The sequence below is a fragment of the Setaria italica genome, chromosome IX (genome assembly GCF_000263155.2).
Source record: "Setaria italica strain Yugu1 chromosome IX, Setaria_italica_v2.0, whole genome shotgun sequence".
Lineage (NCBI taxonomy): Eukaryota > Viridiplantae > Streptophyta > Magnoliopsida > Poales > Poaceae > Setaria > Setaria italica.
In genome coordinates, this window is record NC_028458.1 from 2,622,141 (window position 1) to 2,644,877 (window position 22,737).

Below are 22,737 nucleotides of genomic sequence, written 5' to 3' on the forward strand. Positions count from 1 at the left end.
TTATGAAGGAGTATACTACAACTACAAATATTGAGCCCTTTTCCGCTAAATCCCAGCGCTGGCCGTTGGAAAACTTTCATTACCAGCATTGATCAGATCCCAGGAACAAAAAAAACCTTCGATGCCATCACAGTGCCCACAAACCAGTGGGATCGGTCCCCGGTTTTGACGTTGCACGCCGGGTGTCCCTAATAATTTCCGAATCATATAGGGGTATTTTGGTCCATCAGCAGAAACTCGGAAATGGGAAAAGTAGCAGCGAGAGTGCTCGTCAGTCTTCACTGTCCACTTGTTTGCAAGCGCTAGTAGTGCGGCTCCGCTCCCAACCGAGACGACGAGCCGCCCAAGACGAGGAGCCATTTACTCCCACTCCCAATCCCACCACGCACCCGCATTGTTTCAAAAATTCTCGAATCGGCCCTTGGTGGCAGCCCCCTGGCCGCCGGCGACTGCGGCGAGGGGCTCTTCTGGTGAAGGGGGCCGCTTTGCTTCGCTGCAAGCTCGCCGTAGGGAGGGGGAGGAGGAGGGTGTGACGAGGAGGAGGGCAAGGCAGGCGGGGCAGCGGTGGAGGTGCGAAGACTGAAGAGGCGCCGCCCATGGACACCGCGCGGGGGGTCGCGTGCCTTCTCGTGGCGGTGATCTGTTTGTCGTGCGCCGCCGCCGCCGCTGCGAGGACGCCGGCGGCGAGGATGCATCGCCACCTCAAGCGGCTCAATAAGCCGGCCGTGAAGAGTATCGAGGTGCGTCAAGTTGTTGATTTGTTTCCTTTGGTTTCCCCTTCTGCGGAGGTGTGTCAAGCCGGCCGTTTTGCTGCTGCTCTCGGTAGATTTGAACTGCTTGCTTGGTAAAAAATATTTTTCTTCCTTCAGGAGATTTTCCATAGATAAATTAGTGCTTTTTTAGCTCCATTTGGGACACCTGAGCAAAGCTCAAGCGAGGGTATGGTTGCATTCTTGGCTAGTCGTTGAGGCTGTACTCTGATTCGATAAAAGATGGCTTTTGGGACTTCTTTTGTGGTTGTTCCGGAGGGATTTCGCTTTCGAGCTAATCTCTCTCTTTTCTGCATGCTTTGTGATTGTTCTTGTGTGATTTGTGAAGTTGTTCTTTCTAGCTTGACTTGGCCATTCTTCTTCTTTCGCAGAGACTGTCAAAGTAATCCTTTTGCTATAGTGCTCTGTTCCAGTTCTTATCCCAACTCCCAGCTCCCAAGTACTACATCTAATTCAGTTGTTTGCGAATTGCAAATTGAGCAGAGCCCAGATGGGGACATCATAGACTGCGTGCACATCTCCCACCAGCCAGCGTTTGATCACCCGTACCTCAAGAATCACACTGTACAGGTAAGTTACCTTGCTTCTCTTGGTAACCAAAACCAGGATCTTGTTGGATTGTTGCAGCTAACGCATTTTATGCTTTGCAGATGAGGCCGAACTACCATCCGGAGGGCCTGTACGACGAATCCAAGACCAATGTGGCCTCCACCAGCAATGGCGAGAGGCCTATGGTACAGCTCTGGCATCAGAATGGGAGGTGCCCGGTAGGCACCGTCCCCATTAGGCGAACGAAGAAGGACGACCTGCTCAGGGCAAGCTCAATGCGGCGGTATGGCAGGAAGAGGCACACAACAGCAAACCCAATGTCGGTCAATCCCACCATGCTGAACGAGGGTGGCCATCAGGTACCTGCTCATATCACCCATGTTATGAGGACTTGATGTGGAAGGAGGTATATAGGTGAGCTGATGTACTGTGATGCTCATAACTCTCGTTGACAATTGCAGCATGCGATAGCGTATGTTCAAGGTGACAAGTACTATGGCGCCAAGGCGACCATCAATGTGTGGGAACCCAAGATCGAGCAGCCTAACGAGTTCAGCTTGTCCCAGCTCTGGATCTTGGGGGGATCATTCGGGGAGGATCTTAACAGCATTGAGGCTGGATGGCAGGTAGAGAAAGACCCACAGCCCATGAGCTTCACATTCATAATCAGTGTCGAGTAAATGCAGCACCGTTTTAGCGGTTGGGAGCCCTGCTGCAGTGCACTGTGCTTTATCACGAGCTCTGAAACACTTGTGTTGCTTTGCTACATCAGGTTAGCCCGGACCTCTATGGGGACAACAACACAAGGCTGTTCACCTACTGGACCGTAAGTTTTGAACATTTCTAAATGAACATTCTTGAAATATGCAGTTATGCGCTGGCGCTTGCCTTGTTTCCTTTATTGTTTGACACACCTGATTGTTTTGCTATCTAATATTCTGCAGAGTGATGCATACCAAGCAACAGGGTGCTACAACATATTGTGCTCAGGGTTCGTTCAGATTAACAGCGAGATTGCCATGGGCGCCAGCATCTTCCCAACCTCAAGCTACTCTGGCTCCCAATATGATATCAGTATACTGATCTGGAAGGTGAGCAAGTAATTAAACTAGTAACTTACCACATGCCATGCCTAGTACGTTGAGAATTATCAGAGACATGCAGAGAATCTTTAGCCCACTTGCTGTTATGCTCGTACTCGCGCTCCTCCTTGACTGGTGAACCCGTACCTGGGGCTTTGAAAATTGGTTTCCTCCTCACCCTGTGGTTATCATACTCCTTTCCGCGACAACCTTTCTTTCTTATCGCTAATGATTACTCAACTTTTGATTTTTCAAAAGAAACAACCATTGCTACTTTTCACCTCAACGAGCTAGTGGTATTCTAAGTGCTGAGATAGAAAGTGTAGTATTGTTCATTTCCATTGAGCATGGGTAATGAGTGCATGATTTGCATGCTAGAAGAACATGAATGCATCCACATAGTGTATGCCCAACGGTTACTATTCCCTGATACTGAAATCTAGCTATGTCGATGTGAATGATGTTTTTGTATGTTGATACATTACTTTTCCAATGTGTGCCCCTGCTATATTAATCTCTTCTATATATGTGCATTTTACATCTGTGCAGGACCCAAAGGAGGGCAACTGGTGGATGCAGTTCGGCAAGGACTACGTGCTGGGCTACTGGCCGTCGTTCCTCTTCTCGTACCTGGCGGACAGCGCGTCGATGATTGAATGGGGCGGGGAGGTGGTGAACTCACAGCCCGACGGTGTGCACACCTCGACGCAGATGGGCAGCGGGCACTTCCCGGAGGAAGGGTTCAGCAAGTCGAGCTACTTCAAGAACATCCAGGTGGTGGACAGCACCAACAACCTGAAAGCCCCAAAGGGGCTGGGCACCTTCACCGAGCAGTCCAACTGCTACGACGTGCAGAACGGCAACAATGGCGACTGGGGCACCTACTTCTACTACGGCGGCCCTGGGAGGAGCTCCAACTGCCAGTAGCAACTCTGAAAGTGTAGCCGCGATTCAGAGTGTAATACACCGTCGCAAGCATCAGTTTTCTCGTAGCCCTAGATCAATAGTGTGTCATGTGAATGGGGTTCTTTTGTTGCTGGTGTGTAGTAGTTTCTCTCTCTGCTGAGTTTCTTCTCTTCTCTTTCTTTTTTTTTTCTTGTTAGTGCCAAGATGGCTTCTGAAGAGAAGCATGGCATGTGGTGGTGATGTGTTGCCCTTATGGTGGCCTACCTCCTTTTCCTATATGGTAGATTCACTTGTCCTTGTGGTTATGGGCTGTGCTCCTTTTTTCCACCCTTGTCACCTTTTTTTCACCTTTGATGAATGTCAGTGTGGCGCACCGAAAGGTGGAATGGGCAGAATTCAGATTTAGGTCAGCAGCTTTGTGTGCCATCTGATGCTGGTACAAGGAAAAAGCATGAACTGTTCAGCAAATTGCAGCTGTTTTGCCACAGCAATTAGATGTCTGGTTTGCTTAACAACCCTAACCTCGTGTGCATGGTCTGGTGGGGTTTGGAGAAAGTAACGGGTATTGCATATGGTTGATAAGCCAGGGTGCCGGGGATGGTCGAATTGACAGATACTCCCTTCGTTCTCTTTTATTAGGATTATTTTTAAATCTGAAAAATTCTCTTTTGATAATCTTATTTCAGTGTAAGTGTCCATCCATTTAATATATATCTCAGGATTGACGTGTGACCCTTCATTCCTCCACAGGAGATTGGCTATATGGATATTGAAGTTTGAGTGAGATTGGCTACGTGGGTACCAAGAAGTTTGAGCCTCATTGAATCACTTATTTATAAGGAATAACTAATGGTATGGTTATTTGCAAGGAATAACTAATGGTATGATTAAATGAATGATAAGTAAGATTATCTTTCCTCGTCCATTGTGCTAGGACTATCAAATAGAATGGAAGGAGTAGTTTGACCATTCAGGTGGTTATGGTCACGCGAAACGTGCACACGCTGGTCGCTGGAAAAGGTTTTGTGGCATTGTGGGAACGGGACAGGTTCCACGTCATTCATCCTGTTCTTGACCCGGTGCGTCGACGAACCTGTGGATCAGCGGTTAACTGCCAATGGCTCCAGAATGTGCACTCTACACTTGGGAGATCACGGCACGTACTGCACATTTTGATCCACGGATTTGAAGGCTTGTAATTTCACAGCTTCGCTCGTGCACTGTAGCACTCGCTGACCGCATCAATCATCATCGTCTGCGGGAGACTGTGTTGCGCAGTCAAGGTTAGGAAAGAAGCAGCCGGGGAGAGGTGAGGCGTGAGGCGTCGCTGTCGACAGCAGCTTGCCAGAAATCTTTTGAGATGGTGCAGTCGCAGAGTGGAGGCCGGCGAGCCCATGCCCGATGCCCGGCAGGCAGCAGTACACCCATCGATCCTGGTTTGGTTTGGCCTCAAGCCAATAATGACGATGGTTCAAAAGGTATCCATGACATATCTTTTTTTATCTGCCAATACTGTTCAAGCAAATGTAGATGCCTCGTGCATCATCTATCGCTAAAAAAACCGCCTCAATTTATTACTAAAATAAAATCAGGGGAATGAGAACCTGCTAACTATAAAACCTGATGAGTAGATAGATTCTACCATAAGGAATCTGATCGAGCGACCGTTGTCTTTCAAAATTCTCTTGAATTGTTATCCATTTGAAACCCTAAAATGGATAGGAGGACTTCAGATGCATTTGTGGCAAATAGGAAAAGCCAACAAAAAACAAAAATCTAACTCCATGGTTAAATCGAAGTGGAAGTGTGGAACATGTTTGATTTTTCGCGAATAAGATGAAGGTAAGAATTTGACTTGCTTTTGAAGGCATCGGAGTGAAAGTGCTTCTAAAGATTAAAAAAACCCACCCAAGCCATACTTCTCATATGCGTGGACTTGCCGTAGGAGTTGGTCAGGTTTTATGATGATGATTCACTCATATTTAAATGGTTTGTCCTCCTACGAGACAAGTTCGGTTGAACAGCAGTGCGTGCCGCATGCGCCGTCACTTGTGCACGCGAATGAATTGCTGTCACGGATTCGGAATATTTAACTTTTTTCATAGTTATTAATGATCTGTTCAAATAACAGTTTTAGAATGGTTCCTATTTTTTTTACCACTGGCGAGAGAATGTTACATTACTTTTTTTCATTTTCAACATATGGTCATGTCAGTGTTAAGGATGACGTGAAGATGAATTTGCCCCTGGTTATCTTCTTCTCCCGGCAGCATAGCAAGTACAGCAGCAAAGCTGCTCACATGGATCTCTACCCATTCCTATTCTAACCGGCAGCAGCAGCAAGCTGCTCCCATCGGTCTCTCCCCCTCCCTATACATTGTAACAACCACGAGCAAGCACCGTACCAGAACCATATATATACTCTCTCCTTTCTATCCCATCGATTCAAGCAGCAGTGCCACCACTCCATCTCTTCTCTCGAATCAGCAAGAACCAGGGTGACCTGCTCCCAGATCAAGTCGCAGAGGGTGTGGACGCCGGCATCAACATGGAGAGGCGCGCTAGCTGGTTCAACAGGGTCTGCAGAGCAACACGCAACACATCGTCAGGAACTCCGGTGCGCGCGACGCAGCCTGCATGACCTCGCTCTAGACTGTAGACGAAGGATTGATTCCTCTCTAAATATTAGGTAAAGACATATATATTAGGTAAAGACATATTCCAAGACATGTTCAGTAAAGTTTGGGAATCTTTTTGCAAAATAGTCAAGACGTATTCCAAGGACTGCGGGTTGATTATGAAAAAGTTTAGACTTTTTTGCAAAATAACCACGACGGTTGGAATAAACAACCGCACTTTAATATTAGGTAGAGCTTTGATTTGAGCATGAATATTTTCGAACCAAGGTAGTATTTGCAAATGAACATTGCTGTGTTGGCCCCGCGAGGCCGAGGAAGCCGCACAATGCCCAAACTGAGTGCGGGCGTGTCCAGTCCGCCACCGCCTGGACCTTCTGACTGTCCATCGCCATGCTGTCGGTGAACACCACGTGTCCCCGTGGGTACGCCGAATGTACACTTGGGCACACTTAGACAGCTTGAGGCGGAGTTCGTGTTGACAGAGCATGTCGAGGACGAGACGGACACGTCATAGGTGATCCGCCTAGGTCGTGTTGTATATCATATGTCGTCAAAGAAAACGAGCACAAATTGACGCAAGTACCGCCGAGGATGTCGTTCATGAGCGCTTGGAAGGTGGTCAGGCGTTCGACAATCCGAACGGCATCACAAAGAACTTGTAGTGTCCCTGGTGAGTCCAAAAATCTATCTTCTCCACATCAGCAGTGTGCATGCGCACCCGGTGATACCTGGAGCAGAGGTTCATCTTGGAGAAGTAGCGCGCGCCATGGAGCTCATCCAAAAGCTCCTCCACTACAAGGATGGGGAACTTGTCCTTGATGGTGATGGCGTTGAGGGCATGATAGCTGACGCAGAACCACCACGAGCCGTCGTGCTTCTTGACGAGGACCGGAAACGAAAATGCTAATGTGCCTAGGCGAATGATGCCCTGGCACATCATCTTGGTGCATTGCTGCTCCAGCTCGTCCTTCTGCAGTTGGGGATAGCGCTACTGTCGTACTGCGACAGGTTGGGCACTAGTCTCCAGGTGGATGTGGTGGTCGTGGACACATGCTGGGGGAAGACCAGCGGGCTCGACAAAGAGGTTCGCGAACTTGTGGAGGAGGCGGTCTAGCAGCGCCTCCACCTGCAGCTGCCGGCATGATGTAGCCATGCGCCCTTGCTCACCCTGCCAAGTCACACGACTTCCCCCGATGAAGCACATCATGGAGAGTAGCGAGAAGTCCCACAAGATTGGTCATAACGTACGCAGCCAGTGCATGCCGAGGATGACGTCATTGCCATCGAGGGTGAGGGGGAAGCACTTGATCTAGAATGGCTCTGCCCCACGATGTCTAGGGTGCCACAAACACCCGTGCAGGGCAGCCAGTCACCAATGGCGACGATGACGTTGAGGCCAACCTGCACCGGCTGCATCGCAACGCCCAGGCGAGCCGCGATTTTGTCGCAAATGAAGTTGTGAGACGAGCCCGAGTCCATGAGAGCTAGTAGCTCGTGTTCTTGGATGCGTGCACGGAGGCGCACCGTTCCGCTGTCTGCACCCCGGCCATGACATCCAACGAGATGCGCAGCTCGTCATCCTCTACCGCATCGTTGCCCCAGTCGGTGTTGTCCGGCGTCGAGTTGTCATACTCGATGAAGAAGAGGTGGACACACTTGTGGCCGCGGATAAAATTCTCATCTCAGTTGAAGCAGAGACCTTACTGGCGACGCCATCTCCCCGGGTGTCAACCGGTGAATCTAGCGTGGTGGCGCCATCTCCGATGTTGCTTGATGTCCTAGGGCTGTGGGCATGGTCGATGTTGGCCGTGACGTTGGGAACATGCGTGAAGTGCTGAAGCAGCCGGTGGTATGGAAGCAATTTGTCTTCTTCTCATACGCCCGGGCTAAGTTGTAGGCATGTTCTAGGTCCCGGGGACCTTGCAATTCCACGTCCATGTGGATGTCGTCAATGAGGCCAGACTTGAACATCTGCTACTCCTTGCGGTCCGTCAACGGGCTGACGCGACTAAGGAGGGTGAGGAACTTGCTCTGGTGCTTCGCCACCGATCCGGTCAGGCGCAGGTGCCAGAGTTCTCCTAAGGGATTGCTACATATTGGCGGCCCAAAGCGGTCCAAAAGACCTTGCACCGACATGACGAGTTTGTCGACGCTAGTGGCGAGTTTGTTGTTGCTCTCTTTGGTGTCCTAGCACAGGAACTTGATGGTCTCGCCTTGCTCAACAATGAGCTTCTTCACCTAGTCGAGATCAGCTGGGGAGCCCATGGATGCAGACCCGAAAGCTGATACCAAGTTGTCACGGCCGTGGGTGTAACACCTGGTGTTAATAATAACTTAACTATGTCATCAATGAGTTAGTGGTGAAATTTGGATTAAAGGAAGGTAATTTGACTCAAAGTCAAATTTGAGCCGAATTTGACCAAGTTGCAATTTGGAGTTTGAAAATTTGGTAAATTTGGCAAAAATGTGAAACTAAGACTTGAGTGTGTTTAAAACAAAAAGGAGTGAAGTTTGAAGTCTAACTCAAGTCCTAAACCTCTCAGAAATATAATCGAAGAAGGATTCAATCGAGTTACTATTCGCCGTCTGGAAATACGCAAAGTTGAAAATCATAACAAGTACCCAACTTCGGAACAAGATTCTGAAAAATTTTGTATGTAAGAGAGCCAATATTTTTGGATATTAGTGAAACATGAAGTATGGAGGAGTTTATTAAGGTATTTTGGGCCATATAAAATGGAGGATTCAAATTTATAATGGAGCCCAAATATGGCAAGTTGAGCTGATTTCAGATGAGAAGTCGCGAGAAATTTCGAAGTCTAAAATTCATCGCAATTGTCAATGTTTGGAGCAAATTTTAGAGAAAAATTGTGCAAAAGGTATATGGGATCATGTGCAAAATAGAATCTTTATTAGTTTTAGAACAAATATAGATGAAGGGTGGACACCATGGAACAAGTTTGAGCTATTTAAATTGAGCTCAAAGTAGGGCAGAAGTCCCTGTTTGGAACCTGACGAAACTGAATCGTCCAGGTTCAGTTACAGAGTATTTTGGCCGAAATTTGGGTTGAAAAATCTCGATCTTAGAGTGTTGATCTTGCCCTGGGGACAATCTAGCAAAATTATTCCTTGGTGTCCTCTACACAATTTCTTAAGAGGGATTTGAGAGATTGGCTCAAGATTATAAAGATTTTTGGCTCTGAAAATTAAAGAAAAGAAAGAAGAAAGAAAGGAGGGGCGAGCTGACACAGAGCCGTGCCGCCGCCGGCACTCTCGCCCGCCGGCCAGCGCGACGGACACGTCCGCGCCACGCTGCCTGCCACGGGCCGAGGTGGATGGCATGCACGCGGTGAAAACTCATACTTCTACTGCTCCCGCGCGTCTCGTTTTACCTCCTCCGCCAGTTTCACCATCGTCACGAGCAGGAGCTCGAGCGAGCAAGCGCCGCCGCCGGCCAACACCCACGCCGCCGTTTCCATTCGCGTCTCCGCCCGCCAGCAGCTCCACTAGCCCCACCACGACGCCCAAGCCTACCCGTTGCTCGTTTCCCTGCCGGCAAGCTTCGAATCGCCGCCGTTACTGTCCGCCCGCCGCCATCACCATCTTCTCGTCTTCTCGATGAGCTCCTCCGTGCCGCCTTTTCTCTTCGATTTCGGGGTCTTTAGAGCGTAGCCAAGACGTATAGGGGCCGTAGGTCGCGCCGCCGGCCATTCTTGTGCCGTCGCCGGATCACGCCGGCCGGCTACCAGCCATGGCGCCACCGCCAGTGGAGGGGCCGGCTCAAGCCGCCTCCAGGGGGGCCGCTGCCACCCGTGGGTGCTCCGTGGCCTGGGGATGCCCCCCAGCCCGGCCACGCCGCCGGGGAGGCCGCTGCCGGCGAGACCCCGTCCCAACCCGCCGAGCCTGTCCCTGGCGCAAGGTTGAAGGAGGGCCTGACCGCGGGGGCCCACTAGTCAGTGGCTAAGGATAGGAGGGAGAGGCCGGGCCTTGGGGCCCGCAGGTCAGTGGCGCGGAGTAGTGAGGAGGTTGGTAAGAAAAGGTTTGGCCGGGGTTTGGATGAGGTTAAAGTTTTTCCTTTAGCAAATAAATAGTTGAAATCCATTTCTAAATGATTAATTCACTATAATCGTATAAGTATCCAAAAATCGTGAAAAATGTTTTTAGGATTTTTTTTAATCTTCTTAATCCATTAAATTTATTAAACCTTAGTTAAAATAAAAAGAAATTAGGAGTTTAATTAGTACCCTTAATTAAAGGTATTAAATAAATACTTAATAATTCCAAAATACATAAAATATGAGATAATGCTTTACTAATTATAAATAAACCCTAATCCATAGCAATTAGAGTTTGAAGTTAGAAAAAAATTATGATACTTAATTAAAATGAAAGAAAAGGCTTAGGTAATTAATAAAAAAAGATAAAGGTTAAGTATTTAACTATGTTTTTCTTTAAAGCATTTAAATAATACTTAATGCTTTATTAAATAAATGAAATTCTAAATAATGTTTTATCAATTATAAATAATTGTTAATCTATAGTTTTTCATTTAGAAATTAATTAAAATGCTTCTTAAAAAAAGAAAAGCCTAAAATAGGTTAAATAAAAGAAAATAAACCTTCATGAAGTTAAGTTGTTTAAGTCATTGTTGGCTTGCAACTTTATTACGAAGGAAAATTGTATAGTCTTGTATTTAAAAATTTGCATATCTGACTCATGCATACGCTTTATCGTAGATACTGCAGCTCCAGAAGAGGAATTTCTGAAATTTTTTGAAGAGCCTTCGGAGGTTGAGGAGGTAGTTGAATTGGTCCCGTGCGAGGAAGGATCTTCGGAAGATACTAACCTTTTTTATATACCAAGGCAAGCCCGTTGCATCTAAGCCTATTACTTTGGAGTTATTATTTCAGGTGTCCAATTATTGGTTATTTTCTTTATGAATGCATTAAGTCTTGGAGTTGGTTAAAACCTACTCTTGTGCATGATCCCACCTTGTTTAGAGGACATCTTTGCCACTTGTTCAACTAATTAGTAACTATCCTATGCTTAGCAATGCTTAGATACCTGTGAGTAACTTACTCAACTCCAAGGTTAATTGGTCATACATGTTAATTATGAAAAAGAGCCTGAAATTTTGGAAAGGCGGACAGAAGCTAGAGATGGTAGTTCTGTCTACTAAATTAATTTGGTTAAGGCCCGTTCGTTGTCTTAACCTTGATCAAGTGATTTTACCTAGTTGCTCACTGGGTATGGGACCAACAAAGCCCGGTAGGTTAGTTAGCTCTCTGATCGGGAATATTTCGTACCCGTACTTGGCGTGCAGTGGAAAGGCAGGAGCGTAGCCTGAAACTCACATGGAGATCAGGCCAAACGTGGGGTCCCATGTGGGTGCATCCGTGGGCTTGGGCAGTCATCTTCCCCATCCCTGGGTACGGTTAATCGAAAGATTTTTATGTGCAACCTGTACCGTTGTACATATTTGGTGATTAGGTATCTCCTGCAGGATGGGAAATCGATCTGGATCGCCTCAATTCTCGGATATGAATGCACTTGATCCTTGTTTAAACATCATAGTGTAATAAAGAGAAGGGAATCGTTTGCTTTGAATAAACATGCTGTATGACTTAGTTCCATGTGGTTGTTGAAATACTTTACTCATCTAGTTTGGTCAGGTAATAGAACTCAACATAAAATAAAAGATAAAATTAAGGATCCACCTATAGTAAACTCTTTCTGCAAAATGTGAGTCAGCCAATACACCATAAAGCTATCATGCAGTACAAAAATAAAAGAAGTACTTATATTGGTTAACCGTGACAGACTTGCTGAGAACTTCGTACTCAGTGGATCCTTGTTGCTGTTTTTCAGAAAACCAGTAGGGACCCACCGAGGAGGAAGCGCCAAAGATCTACGGTATCTCACAAGTCCCATGATACCCAGAATAAACGTAGTTGTTTAATTATTTGCCTCATACTGGTTTGTGTTTTAAACTTTTAGAAATGGTTTAACTTGTAGTATAAGTTTCCTTCAATTTACGGTTTGTAATAATTCGTACCTCGACTATGTATGTAAAAATATAAGCTTCCTTCAATTTACGGTATGTAATAATTCGTACCTTGGCTATGTATGTAAAAATATAATGTTTGTTGATGCTATCCCATTGTGAAAGCGTTCCTAATGTATGGCTATGAAACACACCGTGGAGGTTTTCAAGGAGTTTTGTGAATAGAACCCTTGATGGACTACTAGACTTATATTATTTTAAGTGCATTTTAGATAGTTGCTGTTCTGACAGCGATTAGGCGCACTTAAGCTAGTTTAAGTTGGACGGTTCGGCTACAGTAGGATAGCTGTGGGAGTCTACTTGGTGATAGTTGTGGGAGGTTGTCGGCCGCTGGGCTGCCAGTTTCCTACTCGTGATGCACATAGGGGTCACCGAGATGGCGACGGGCAGCAAGCAGATGGGAAACAGAGAATAGGGAGATAAGGAAGTAGATTAATCCTAGCTTGTTTATTTTTGTTTTGCGGCTGCATATAAATAGCTAGGATTACAGACTCAACAACTTCGCTAGAGTTCCTCAACTAATCAAACAACCTGATAACAACCAAATCTAATATAATGCTAGTCTGAAACAAAGTAAGACTTGCTACTGAAGACAACTAATTGAACCTCGTCGTTGCTTTATCCTTGGCGCCTCCTCCTTTGATAGGTGATGCCGGTGGCAGGTTGCATTGGGGTTTACTTTTTTTTACTATGGGCAAGAGCTCTATAACTGTTGAAATATGCAATACATATTTGGAGCATTCTAAAAGATTGTGGAGATCTTAAGAGACTAACTTTGCCATGTATAAGGATAAGATCATGACAAGGTAAAATATTCTACAAAATTGGAGAGAATGCATGAGCCATAATTGCCATACTTTATAGTGAGGTGTAGAATGCTCTAGAACTAGATATTTGAGCATGGTAGAAATATAAGAAACTAGATAAGATAAGGAGGGTTCTAGAATATTTTGTATGGAAGAGTTTGGATGTTGCCACATGGCAACACACAATGATTATGAGCACATATAAATAGAGGTGTTTCCCTCCCTCCTAGTCATACAATGGCATAGAGTGGCACGTGAGCCATAGGTGAAGACATGACAAGGTTGCCATATTGTGTAGTGGTGTTATGGTAGGGTAGATACATAAAGAGTGTAAGAATGAGTGTTGTATCAAGTTGTGAGTAGGTGAATAAAATATTTGAGTTTTCTTGTAGAGAGTTGGCTCCCGTATTGGTGTCAATGTGAAGATCTTCTCAGAGTAGTGTAGTATAAGGAAAAGAAAACCCCAATATAAAGTCAGTCAACTAAGCACCCTGAAATGTTAAACAGAGTGTAATCTCTTGACTAATTTGTTAGAAGCATATTACTACTTTCAATTGAATTCAAAGTATTCGATACTAAAGATTTAACCAAAATTCCTTCAACTTTCAAAGCATACATATCTGTTAATTACGAAAAGATAATTTCGTACACTTAAAAGATAAATCATCACAATTAAAGTATTAAGAAGACACATAATTAAGGAGGATCAGATAAATTAACATTTGATTAAATTTCAGCATTGTATGTTTTTGCAAAGTTGTCTTTTCTCTGCGTGTTGCCTCATTCCTTCGCTCAACAGTTAGAGAAATTAGGCTAGGTCTGCCGAGGATAGATCCCCAGTACCCGCGAGGAAGGAAGAAGTTGGACTCCTACTAGGATTCCCCTGTAATCCGACTAGGACTCATACCGTGTACTCCTACTAGGACTCCTCCTTGTAATCCGACTAGGACTCCCGCCCCCTGGAGTATATAAAGGAGGGCGAGGGTACCTAGATCAGCAGCTCACCTAAGCTCAACACCTAAGCGCAGGATGCAATATACAACACCCCAAAACAAGACGTAGGGTATTACGCTACTCCGGCGGCCCGAACCTGTATAAATCTGTGTCTTGTGTCCTCGCTTTTACCTTCAGGTTCCAGGTCCGGCGATCCCCCAACCGACTAATCGACTACCTCGGGTACCCCTTGGTAGGTTGCCGGTATAAAACACCGACAAGGTCGGCCCTCAAAACTTGAAGGAAAAGGATGGGGAAATTAGACAACTGGATCGGAATTGGTCCAGCCCATTTTCTCAATCTTTCTTACACCTCCTGCCCGAGATCGAGTCCCACCCACACCCGCCCCATCACCGCCTCCTCTCCCACAAAAGTGAGGAGGCGAAGGAGAAGCGCATCCCGCCGCCGCGCATAACAAAAGGAGAGCTCCCCCAGCGCCGTCACCATGTCGTCGATGTTAGAAGAACCTCACAACTGATGGTAGCTATTGTCTGCTGATTGCAACTTTATCAGAGTGATTTTCTTTGCCTGTTAGGATTATATTTGACTACAGTGCTAATAAAAAGAAAACTAACTTTGGAAAACTTAGGCCCTGTTTGGTAGGACTTATCTGAGCTTCGACTTCACCTGTTTTGCACAAAACGAGGTACTGTAGCATGAAGCCGTTTTGTAAGTCAAGGCTAAAATGAACTGGAAGCTGGGTGAAGTCACTATTTTTGGCTTCACCGGTGAAGCCGTTTTGGAGAAGCCCTCCCAAATAAACAAACAAACGCCCTCGAGGCTGCAAATTGAGTCGTGTCAAGGTAGCACGTACGATAGAGTAATGCTAGGGTGAAGGGGTGTTTGGATCCACGAACTAAAGTTTAGTTTTTGTCACATCGAATCATTAGATGCTAATTAGGAGAACTAAATATGAGTTAATAATAAAACTAATTACACAGATGGAAGCTAATTCGCGAGATGAATCTATTAACCCTTATCAATTAATGATAGAATATATTTACTGTAGCGTCACGTTATCAAATCATGGACTAATTAGGCTTAATAGATTCGTATCGTGAATTAGGCTCAATTGATTTTTTAATTAATCTATATTTAATAATCCTAATTAGTAAAACGTTCGACGTGACAAGGATTAAACTTTAGTCCGTGAAACTAAACGGAGCCGAACAGTCTAGCGCAAGCAAACGCATGCCCCTGTGGCACTGGGAGCGAGTGTCCTCCGACTCCGATCGTGTCCGTCATGCTGCCGCCGGAGCTGATGACAAGGAAACAAAGCCTTCTCTGTCCCCGGAGCCGGGTGCTTCGTGGATAGATCACTACTGTTCTTACTTGTAACTCCTGATGCTTTGTATATGCTTTCCAGCTTGCCTAACAAAAAAGAGGCACACAAACCGGCCGCCCTTGCTCAAAGGCAGTGTGGCCTGTGGGAGCCGGCTGGTAGGATTAACGGGGTGTTTAGTTCCTCAACGTCTTCTAAAGTTTCTGTCACATCGAATTTTGATACTAACTAAAAAGTATTAAATATAGATTATTTATAAAATTAATTACACAGATAGAGACTGATTTGCGAGACGAATCTATTAAGCCTAACATTCTTCTCGTGAACTAGCCTCCATATGTGTAATTAGTTTTATAATTAGTTCATATTTAATTTTTTTTTAATTAACATCCGAATATTACATCAATTTTAATCTGGACTAGAGCGAAACCTCGCACCTCAAGCAAAGCTAGCTTCAGTCCAGGCCAGTCCCGCGGCTGCATGCTCGCCACTGTTTGCCTGTGCATGTGCCTGGCGCCGGCCGGCACAATGAGCTCAAGCTTTTCACGCCCCCGGCCCGAGACGAGTCCTACCCACACCCGAGACGGAGTCCCCCGGGCCCGAGATCGAGTCCCATCCATACACCGCCTCCTCTCCCATAACGCGAGGAGGCGAAGGAGTAGCGGCGGAGGAGTAGCGCCGCCGCGCAAGACGAAAGAGAGCTCGCCGCCGCATGTCGTCGATGTTGTCCGCGCTTTCGAATTGGTTGGTGAACCCGCGCCGCAACCCGCTCGCGCGCCTCCACATGCACGCCGTCTCCTCGCGCCTCAGGAAATACGGTAATCCCGGATCCGATCTGACCTTCTTGTTCCCCTGATCTGAATGGTGGTGCGTTTTGGTTCTGCTTCGTGTGTCTGGTGATCCGGGTGATTCGATCCATAAGGGCTGAGGTACGACGACCTGTACGACCCGTACTTCGACCTGGACATCAAGGAGGCGCTCGGGAGGCTGCCTAGGGAGGTCGTCGACGCCCGCATCCAGCGCCTCAAACGCTCCATGGACCTCTCCATGAAGCACCAGTACCTCCCCGAGGACCTCCAGGTTCGTGCCCGTTGATTTCCCCCATGCCCTGATCCGGATCTCTTGATTCATATGTGCGTCGTGGTTGTTCTGAATGTGGCGTGCGGGATTGCATGAGATAGGTTCTAGGCCGGTGACTCGTTGTCTGTGTAATGTGGTAGACGACTGCATGTTTAGGGAAAAATGTGTAGGGTAATGTATTTGGATTGTACATGCGATCCAGATGATTCTACCTGCCTGAAGTTTTGTTTTGTCCATCAGGCTAATCTACGTTGCAGCTCCATGAATATAGTTGTGTACAAAACCAGTGAAACTAGAAGGTGAACTATTCTGAATAGGGTGGACGTTTCAACTAAATTTCAACGAGAGATGGAATTGCAGCGAGCATTGGAATGAGAATGGTGGCGATTAGGATAGCATATGCCCTCACCCTGATGTTGCGATTGATTCCAGGATTCTTATGAATGTATGCTTTGTATATACCATATCCAAGTGTAGTTTGCATCACAGCTAGGAGGGATTATCATAAAACATTTTAAGCATTCATATGCCTGTTTATTCAGTTTACCATTTTGGTTTGCAAATTCTCGTCCTTGCTTTATATTAATGCTTGCCCTACATTTTTCCCTGAAGATGTTCCACTTAGTAATTATTAGATGAATGCTAAATCTAAATTTTGTTTCTTTTCTTCAGCCTTGCAGATATTTGTAGATTGATGTAGCAAAAGCTTTTAGTTTATTTAAAATATTGATTTCCAATGTGTGAAATCATATCGTTATCAGCTGGATGTTCTTGATTTTTTCTTCTTTATGGGCATGAATTTCTTATTGGGTACTCTTTTCACATCATGTAATGCATGCAATTACATGAGTTTTTGTTTAGTATAACCTTACAAACTCACATATTCTGAGACATTTACTTTCTTTTCACAGGCTGTGCAGACCCCATTCAGAGGCTATTTGAGTGACATGTTGGCTCTGGTAAGTATCTTCTCTGCTGCATGCCTTTGTCATTTCACCTGTCCTAAATGCCAGTGTACCAATATCTTTTTTATGGCATAAGGGAGCTAGTCTACATGATGCCTTTCCCCTTATCCTTATCATGCATCAAGTGTTAACTCAAGCCACTTTAGGTTAAGCGTCAGCATGTCATTTGCAATATAAAGTTGATCCCATCATGACAGCCAGGATATCCTGACTTTTTCTTTTGTTGGTGTGTGCCTTATCTTACTGTTATTCTCATAGGGTGCATGACAGCATGAATAGCAGCCTCACTCATTTTCATGATCGTTACCCTTTTTTTAGCATTTTTTTCATTATTACTGTTTTACTTTCGCAAATCAATGCTCGGTGCAAGCTGGAAAGTCATAGCCTTTTCAAATCCATGGACAGCATATGCATGATTTCAGTTAATATTGTCTAAATCAAACATTTTGTAGATAACATTGCAACGCAATACGATATTTGTTGCAACTCAGGAGTAGAATGTTAACTGCAGATATGCAATGCATGCCTTTAGTGGCCTTTGTTTGATATCTTACGTTTCTTGCAGGTGAAAAAGGAGAACGCTGAGCGTGAAGCACTGGGAGCCCTTCCGCTTTACCAGAGAACCATTCCTTAAAATGGTGCCTAGACGTGCCCACAAGGCCACATTTTCTCTTTACGAAACACCAAAATGCATGAAATAATATGCAGCGGATGAAACTTTTTTTCCTTACTATCAAGTTACATTTTACTTGTTGATGCAATTATGCATTGACTGTCGCCTGTAGTTCTGTTTCCCCTCTCTAATTAATGGGAACAAATTATGCGTTCCACCCTTATTAACTCGTTATGAAATCTTCAGCTGCTGAGTAACTGTTATAGCGTTATGTCGTTTGATCTTGCATTTCTGTTCCATTTATGAGTACTTGTATCATCCATTTATGCAAAACCCTGTGTGCACTTTCACCGTTGTGCGCTGTTGCCAGCCAAGATGATGGTGTTGGTTATCTACCTATCCTTTCTCCATTTGTCACCTGTATGTACTTACCCAAATTTAATTTTGGCATGATTTTTTCAACCGAATTGTGTTCATTTGTAGAAAACCTATACGCTGGAGATGCAATTTTTCTTCTGCAACTTTTAACACTGAAAATGTGCAGATTGATTTCCAAAAAAAAGTCCTGTTTACGGGTAGGAATTTACTCTAGGAAATTCGTCCTTCCGTTTGAAACAGTGGGGATCATACGAGAAATTTGTACGAATTTATCGAAATTTTGGATTAATGTGTATGCTACAAATCCTCACTACACAGGCTATTGGACATTTTCTATGCGAATCTTCTCTAGTCGGAATCGTTGTGGAGATGCGATCAGCCGATCATGCGAGCGTTTAGTTCGCCGCATGAAACGTCCGGCTGACAAGCGGGCTCCACATGGCGTCGGCTGAGTCAGCTGCCTCGTCCACGTATGCAGCAGCCGGGTGATAAAGCTATGAAACTGCGAATCCTTCCAAGCCCGGCGGCTAGATCCACGCGGCGGCAAGGTAGGTAGACGGAGGCGCCCGCCTTCGTGCCGTGCGCGCCTCCCCTTCCCTTCCCGGCTCCCCGCCCGCGCCAAGGCCACGAATTGGGGAGGCGGGGAGGCTCGTTTCTGATTTTGGGAGGGGGTCAGTTTCGATTCATGACGGTGCGGCCGGGGTGGGTGGTGTGGGTGGCGCGGGGGTCGGCGGCGGCGTGGCAGCGGGTGGCGTGCAACCCGGAGATGCTGCCGCCTGACCGCGTCCTCGCGCTCATCTGCTGCGCGCCGCTCCACCTCCTCGCGCGGGTCGCGGCCTTCCTCTGCGTCCCCTTCCTCCCCGGGCCGGCCCGCGCCCCACTCCGACCCCGCCGCCGCAGCCGCGCCTTCCTCGTCCTCCGGCCTCCGGAGCTCGTGCCACACCCCTTCACTTACTCCTCCAACTCCTCGTCCTCTTCTTCCGAGGATGACGATGACGACATCCACGAACACGTCGGTTGAGGTATGCGGTTGCCCGACGCTTGTGGTTTCCTATCCGATCGCTGACTGCACTGTAAATTAGCCTGGTCTAGTGTTCTCGTCCTAGTTGTGGTTGGAGTCTGGATGCTCATCCAGTCATCCAAATGGGCGCAAATTCAGTATCAGCTATCTGACTACTTGGTCCAAATGGAGTAATGGACTTTCCATTGGGTTATCAGCTTGAACAGCATCAAACAATCTGTTCTAAGTTCATATGTTGGCAATCACTGTTAAGGGTATGTTCGCAATGGGGCCAACAATGTGGCGAAATGAATTGTACTCTGATAAAATTTGTTATTCAGTTATGGGTAATCAAACTCCTGTAAGTTAGCAGTATGACTTGCATCCTGGTGAAATTTAGGTGACATTGGCATGCCCAAACTCCGAAGGATATGTATTGAGACAATGGGCATAACATATTGAAATATTCGCTTACCTTAAGGACAAGCATGATATTGATTCTGTTGTCCTTTTGATATTTAATGTTCATTGATCATTTTCCAGATCTGCACATGGATGTAACTCAGTAGAACACTTGCTATGGTCAGCTCATAGGTCAAAAGGATGTTAGTTGTCGATTTGAATCAATTTTGACTTCATGCCTTTTTTGAATGTCTATCTACATAGATCATTTTTCAGAGATGCAAATGGGTGTAACTAGTAACACACTTGTTATAGTCATTTGTAGGTCAAAGAGGACAAAACAGAGATATGCCTTTCAGAGAAAACATCTATTCTTGCGTTTTTGCTAGTAGGCTTCCAGTCAGTCAAACCTTTGTGGGAGCGAAAGGTGATCCTGATGTCCTATACATACTCAGTTGACTGTAGCGTGCTTCCTTCTTGAAGTTCTTCTTAGAATTAAGACCATGGAATTAGCTATCTTGTGCAAACTAATGCATGCGAGTGCATGCTACGTTCACTCTTTATGATTTATCTTTGCTACAGTATCTTGCTTCAATGTTATTAGAGCTAGTTTGCATTGTACTGTGGATAGTAGTACGAGCTGTGATATCCTCAACTTTCCAATATGATGTCTTTGTCTATGAGAGACAGGGACGGAGCTAGTAGGGGGGCTTGCAGGGGCCATGCCCCCCCCCCCCCCCTCATGGCCTCAACTTTTCTACTATGTGCCTTTATCTTAGGAAGGAATTAACTGCATATTCTAATATTTGGTGTATGAATTAACTTTGTTGGCCCCCCTAATCTTCCAATCCTAGCTTCGTCCCTGCTGAGAGAGGAAACATGTTATTGGCTTTGTGAACTATTTGGCCAAATTATTGTGTACTTGACCTTGAGCTGCACCTATTTTGTGGCTGTACTTTGTTAATCCTTAAAATTAATCTGTTACCTCAATAAGCTATTATCCTCATTAGTGAATCTAAGCTACTGAAACAAGTCTTTTTAATTTGTTGTAGGTTCGTCCATTCATCTCAAATTTCCATCTGTTTCAGGTTGCATGAGGATAAGGCTCGGAAATGGAGAATTTGGGGGCTTCAGGAGCGAAGAATGAACACTTGCATGTGGTACTGGATTGTGATCCACTCGCCCTTCTATCTTGTGGTGTCCAGAACTCAACATTCCGGGGTTGTTCATTGTTAATAAGTATAAGTCAGAGGCTCTGCAAAAAGGATACCAAAGGATTTTTTTTTTGCCGCGCGCGCACCGCCGCAGCGCGCCGGACGCCGACTGCTCACCCCGCGCCTGCCGCCGGTCGCCCCACGCTGGTCACCCCGCGCGCTAACTTAGGTGTAGTCTTGGCCATGTCCTTGAAGGAGTTGCTTGGCGGCACAGCAAGCGCTGGAGGTCGCTGCGAACTGGTGCTCACATTGTCGGATTTTGTCCTTGACAGGGTAGGCTTTGAGGCTGCACCGAGGAATGGTTGTGCCCTGCTGCCATGGATGGATGAGCCCATGGTCCGTGACCGGCCAGCGCTGGACAATGACGGACGCTGCACTTCTGGGGAGCCAGAGGCTGCCACTGATGACGCCGAGGAGCCAAATTTGCGGACCGGGAGTTTGGGACCGACCGTGCCCGCCTAGCACCATAAAGGAGCGATGTAGCGACCTGCGGCGAGCTGGTGCTTGAATGAGCGATGGAGCTCGGGACCGACCGCGCCTGCCTTAGGAAGCTGCTGGTGCGAGAAATCGAACAGAAGAGCGATGGACCTCGGGACCGACCGCGCCTGCCTTAGGAAGCTGCTGGTGCGAGAAATCGAACAGAAGCGGCCGGGATACGGTGGATTTGGCCGGCGACGAGCTGTGCTTGAAGGAGCGATGGAGCTCTGTTATGGAGGTAGAGGGGGTCTCTGTTTCGAAGGTAGGCCCAATTACGATGACGTGATAAATATTGGGGAGTAATTTTTAGCATTATGCTGTGGTCTTATATGTTTTTAAGGGAAAGATTTTTTTAGTATAGCTCCCAATACTGGGAAGAATTTTTTAGGTTTTGAAGTTGCTCTTATTTCGTTTAACTCAAAGCAACCGATCCTGATCACCCGGTCACCCCACCCGAGAAACCCTAGCTCTCTTTCGGCCGCATCGATCGATTCATCCCCATAGCTCTTTATACGCCGCCGCCACCTGTAGCCCTGGGTATTCGGTACTACCGAACTGATTTCTCGGTTCTTCGGTACTTTGGTTCCCAGGGACAGCGGTACCGATCGGTTCTTATGGAAAACCGATACTAGCCGAATTCGGTTTCGGTTAGTTCGGTTCGGTTTCGGTTCTGACTGAACTAACCAAACCAAAATCAGACTAGATTTGTAGAATAAAATTTCAGCAGCATTTTGACTATTTTCAAGGTATAATTGACAGCATTTCAATCAGTCACAACCAAATAAGTAACAGCACGTTCAATATCAAATTTTGACAACATTTCAGCAGGATTGCATACAAAACCAGTGACAAATATAACAGTCAACAGAGTAACAAATACATAAATAGAGTTCTAACTTCTAAGTTCTAAAGCAAGGCATCAGCATAAATGGAGAGTGCAAGACAGCACACTAGCACAATAGTACAGCACGAGCAAAGCACAAATACTGAAATACATCCAGGCAATCGCCAATCAGCAAGGCAGGCAGGCAGCAAGCCAGCAACCATCCAGGCACAGGCGCTCAGCACAACACATGAACACAGCACAAATACATCCAAGCAATCAGCAAGGCAGCAACCAGACAACCATCCAGGCATCCAGTAAGTACAACCATCCAGGCATCCAGTAAGTCAATCCTTTCTTTCATTTCTTTGTAAACCTGAAATATTATTTGCAACAAGTAAGAAATAATAGACTGATCATGAGTATATGACTAGAAAAAAATAATATACATGTAGCTGTAGGCTAGGAGGACTTGTCTGTGCTCTTGTTCTTGCTTGCTTTGGAGGTACTAAACTTTAGGAGGGGTCACATCGGATGTTCGGACGCTAATTAGAAGGACTAAACATGAGCTAATAATAAAACTAACTGCAAAACCCCTATACTAATTCGCGAGACGAATCTATTAAGCCTAATTAATCCATCATTAGCAAATGGTTACTGTAGCACCACATTGTCAAATCATGGACTAATTAGG

At 46.0% G+C, this 22,737-nt stretch overlaps 2 protein-coding genes and 1 long non-coding RNA gene across 4 annotated transcripts; all 3 read left to right on the plus strand.

The window, feature by feature from the left end:
* Positions 1 to 269: 269 nt before the first annotated feature.
* Positions 270 to 3,712, plus strand: LOC101772123. Its single transcript, XM_004981295.4, has 7 exons — positions 270 to 740; positions 1,254 to 1,340; positions 1,421 to 1,678; positions 1,781 to 1,945; positions 2,092 to 2,145; positions 2,264 to 2,410; positions 2,951 to 3,712. Exons 1-7 carry the CDS (start codon positions 597 to 599, stop codon positions 3,326 to 3,328), a joined length of 1,233 nt encoding a protein of 410 aa, XP_004981352.1. The 5' UTR covers positions 270 to 596; the 3' UTR covers positions 3,329 to 3,712.
* Positions 3,713 to 15,582: 11,870 nt separating this feature from the next.
* LOC101772531 (cytochrome b-c1 complex subunit 7) lies at positions 15,583 to 18,046 on the plus strand. The gene is made up of 4 exons (XM_004981296.4): positions 15,583 to 15,909; positions 16,014 to 16,171; positions 17,083 to 17,130; positions 17,702 to 18,046. The coding sequence occupies exons 1-4, from the start codon at positions 15,804 to 15,806 to the stop codon at positions 17,768 to 17,770; spliced, it is 381 nt and encodes a 126-aa protein (XP_004981353.1). The 5' UTR covers positions 15,583 to 15,803; the 3' UTR covers positions 17,771 to 18,046.
* Positions 18,047 to 18,628: 582 nt separating this feature from the next.
* LOC101772936 lies at positions 18,629 to 21,659 on the plus strand. 2 transcript variants are annotated; one of them, XR_001164915.2, is made up of 3 exons: positions 18,629 to 19,149; positions 20,618 to 20,912; positions 21,016 to 21,659. It is a non-coding gene; the product is annotated as an uncharacterized LOC101772936 (long non-coding RNA). The 2 variants fall into 2 exon arrangements; XR_002679020.1 differs by having other exon boundaries at positions 18,631 to 19,149; positions 20,618 to 21,616.
* The last annotated feature ends 1,078 nt before the right edge of the window (positions 21,660 to 22,737 follow it).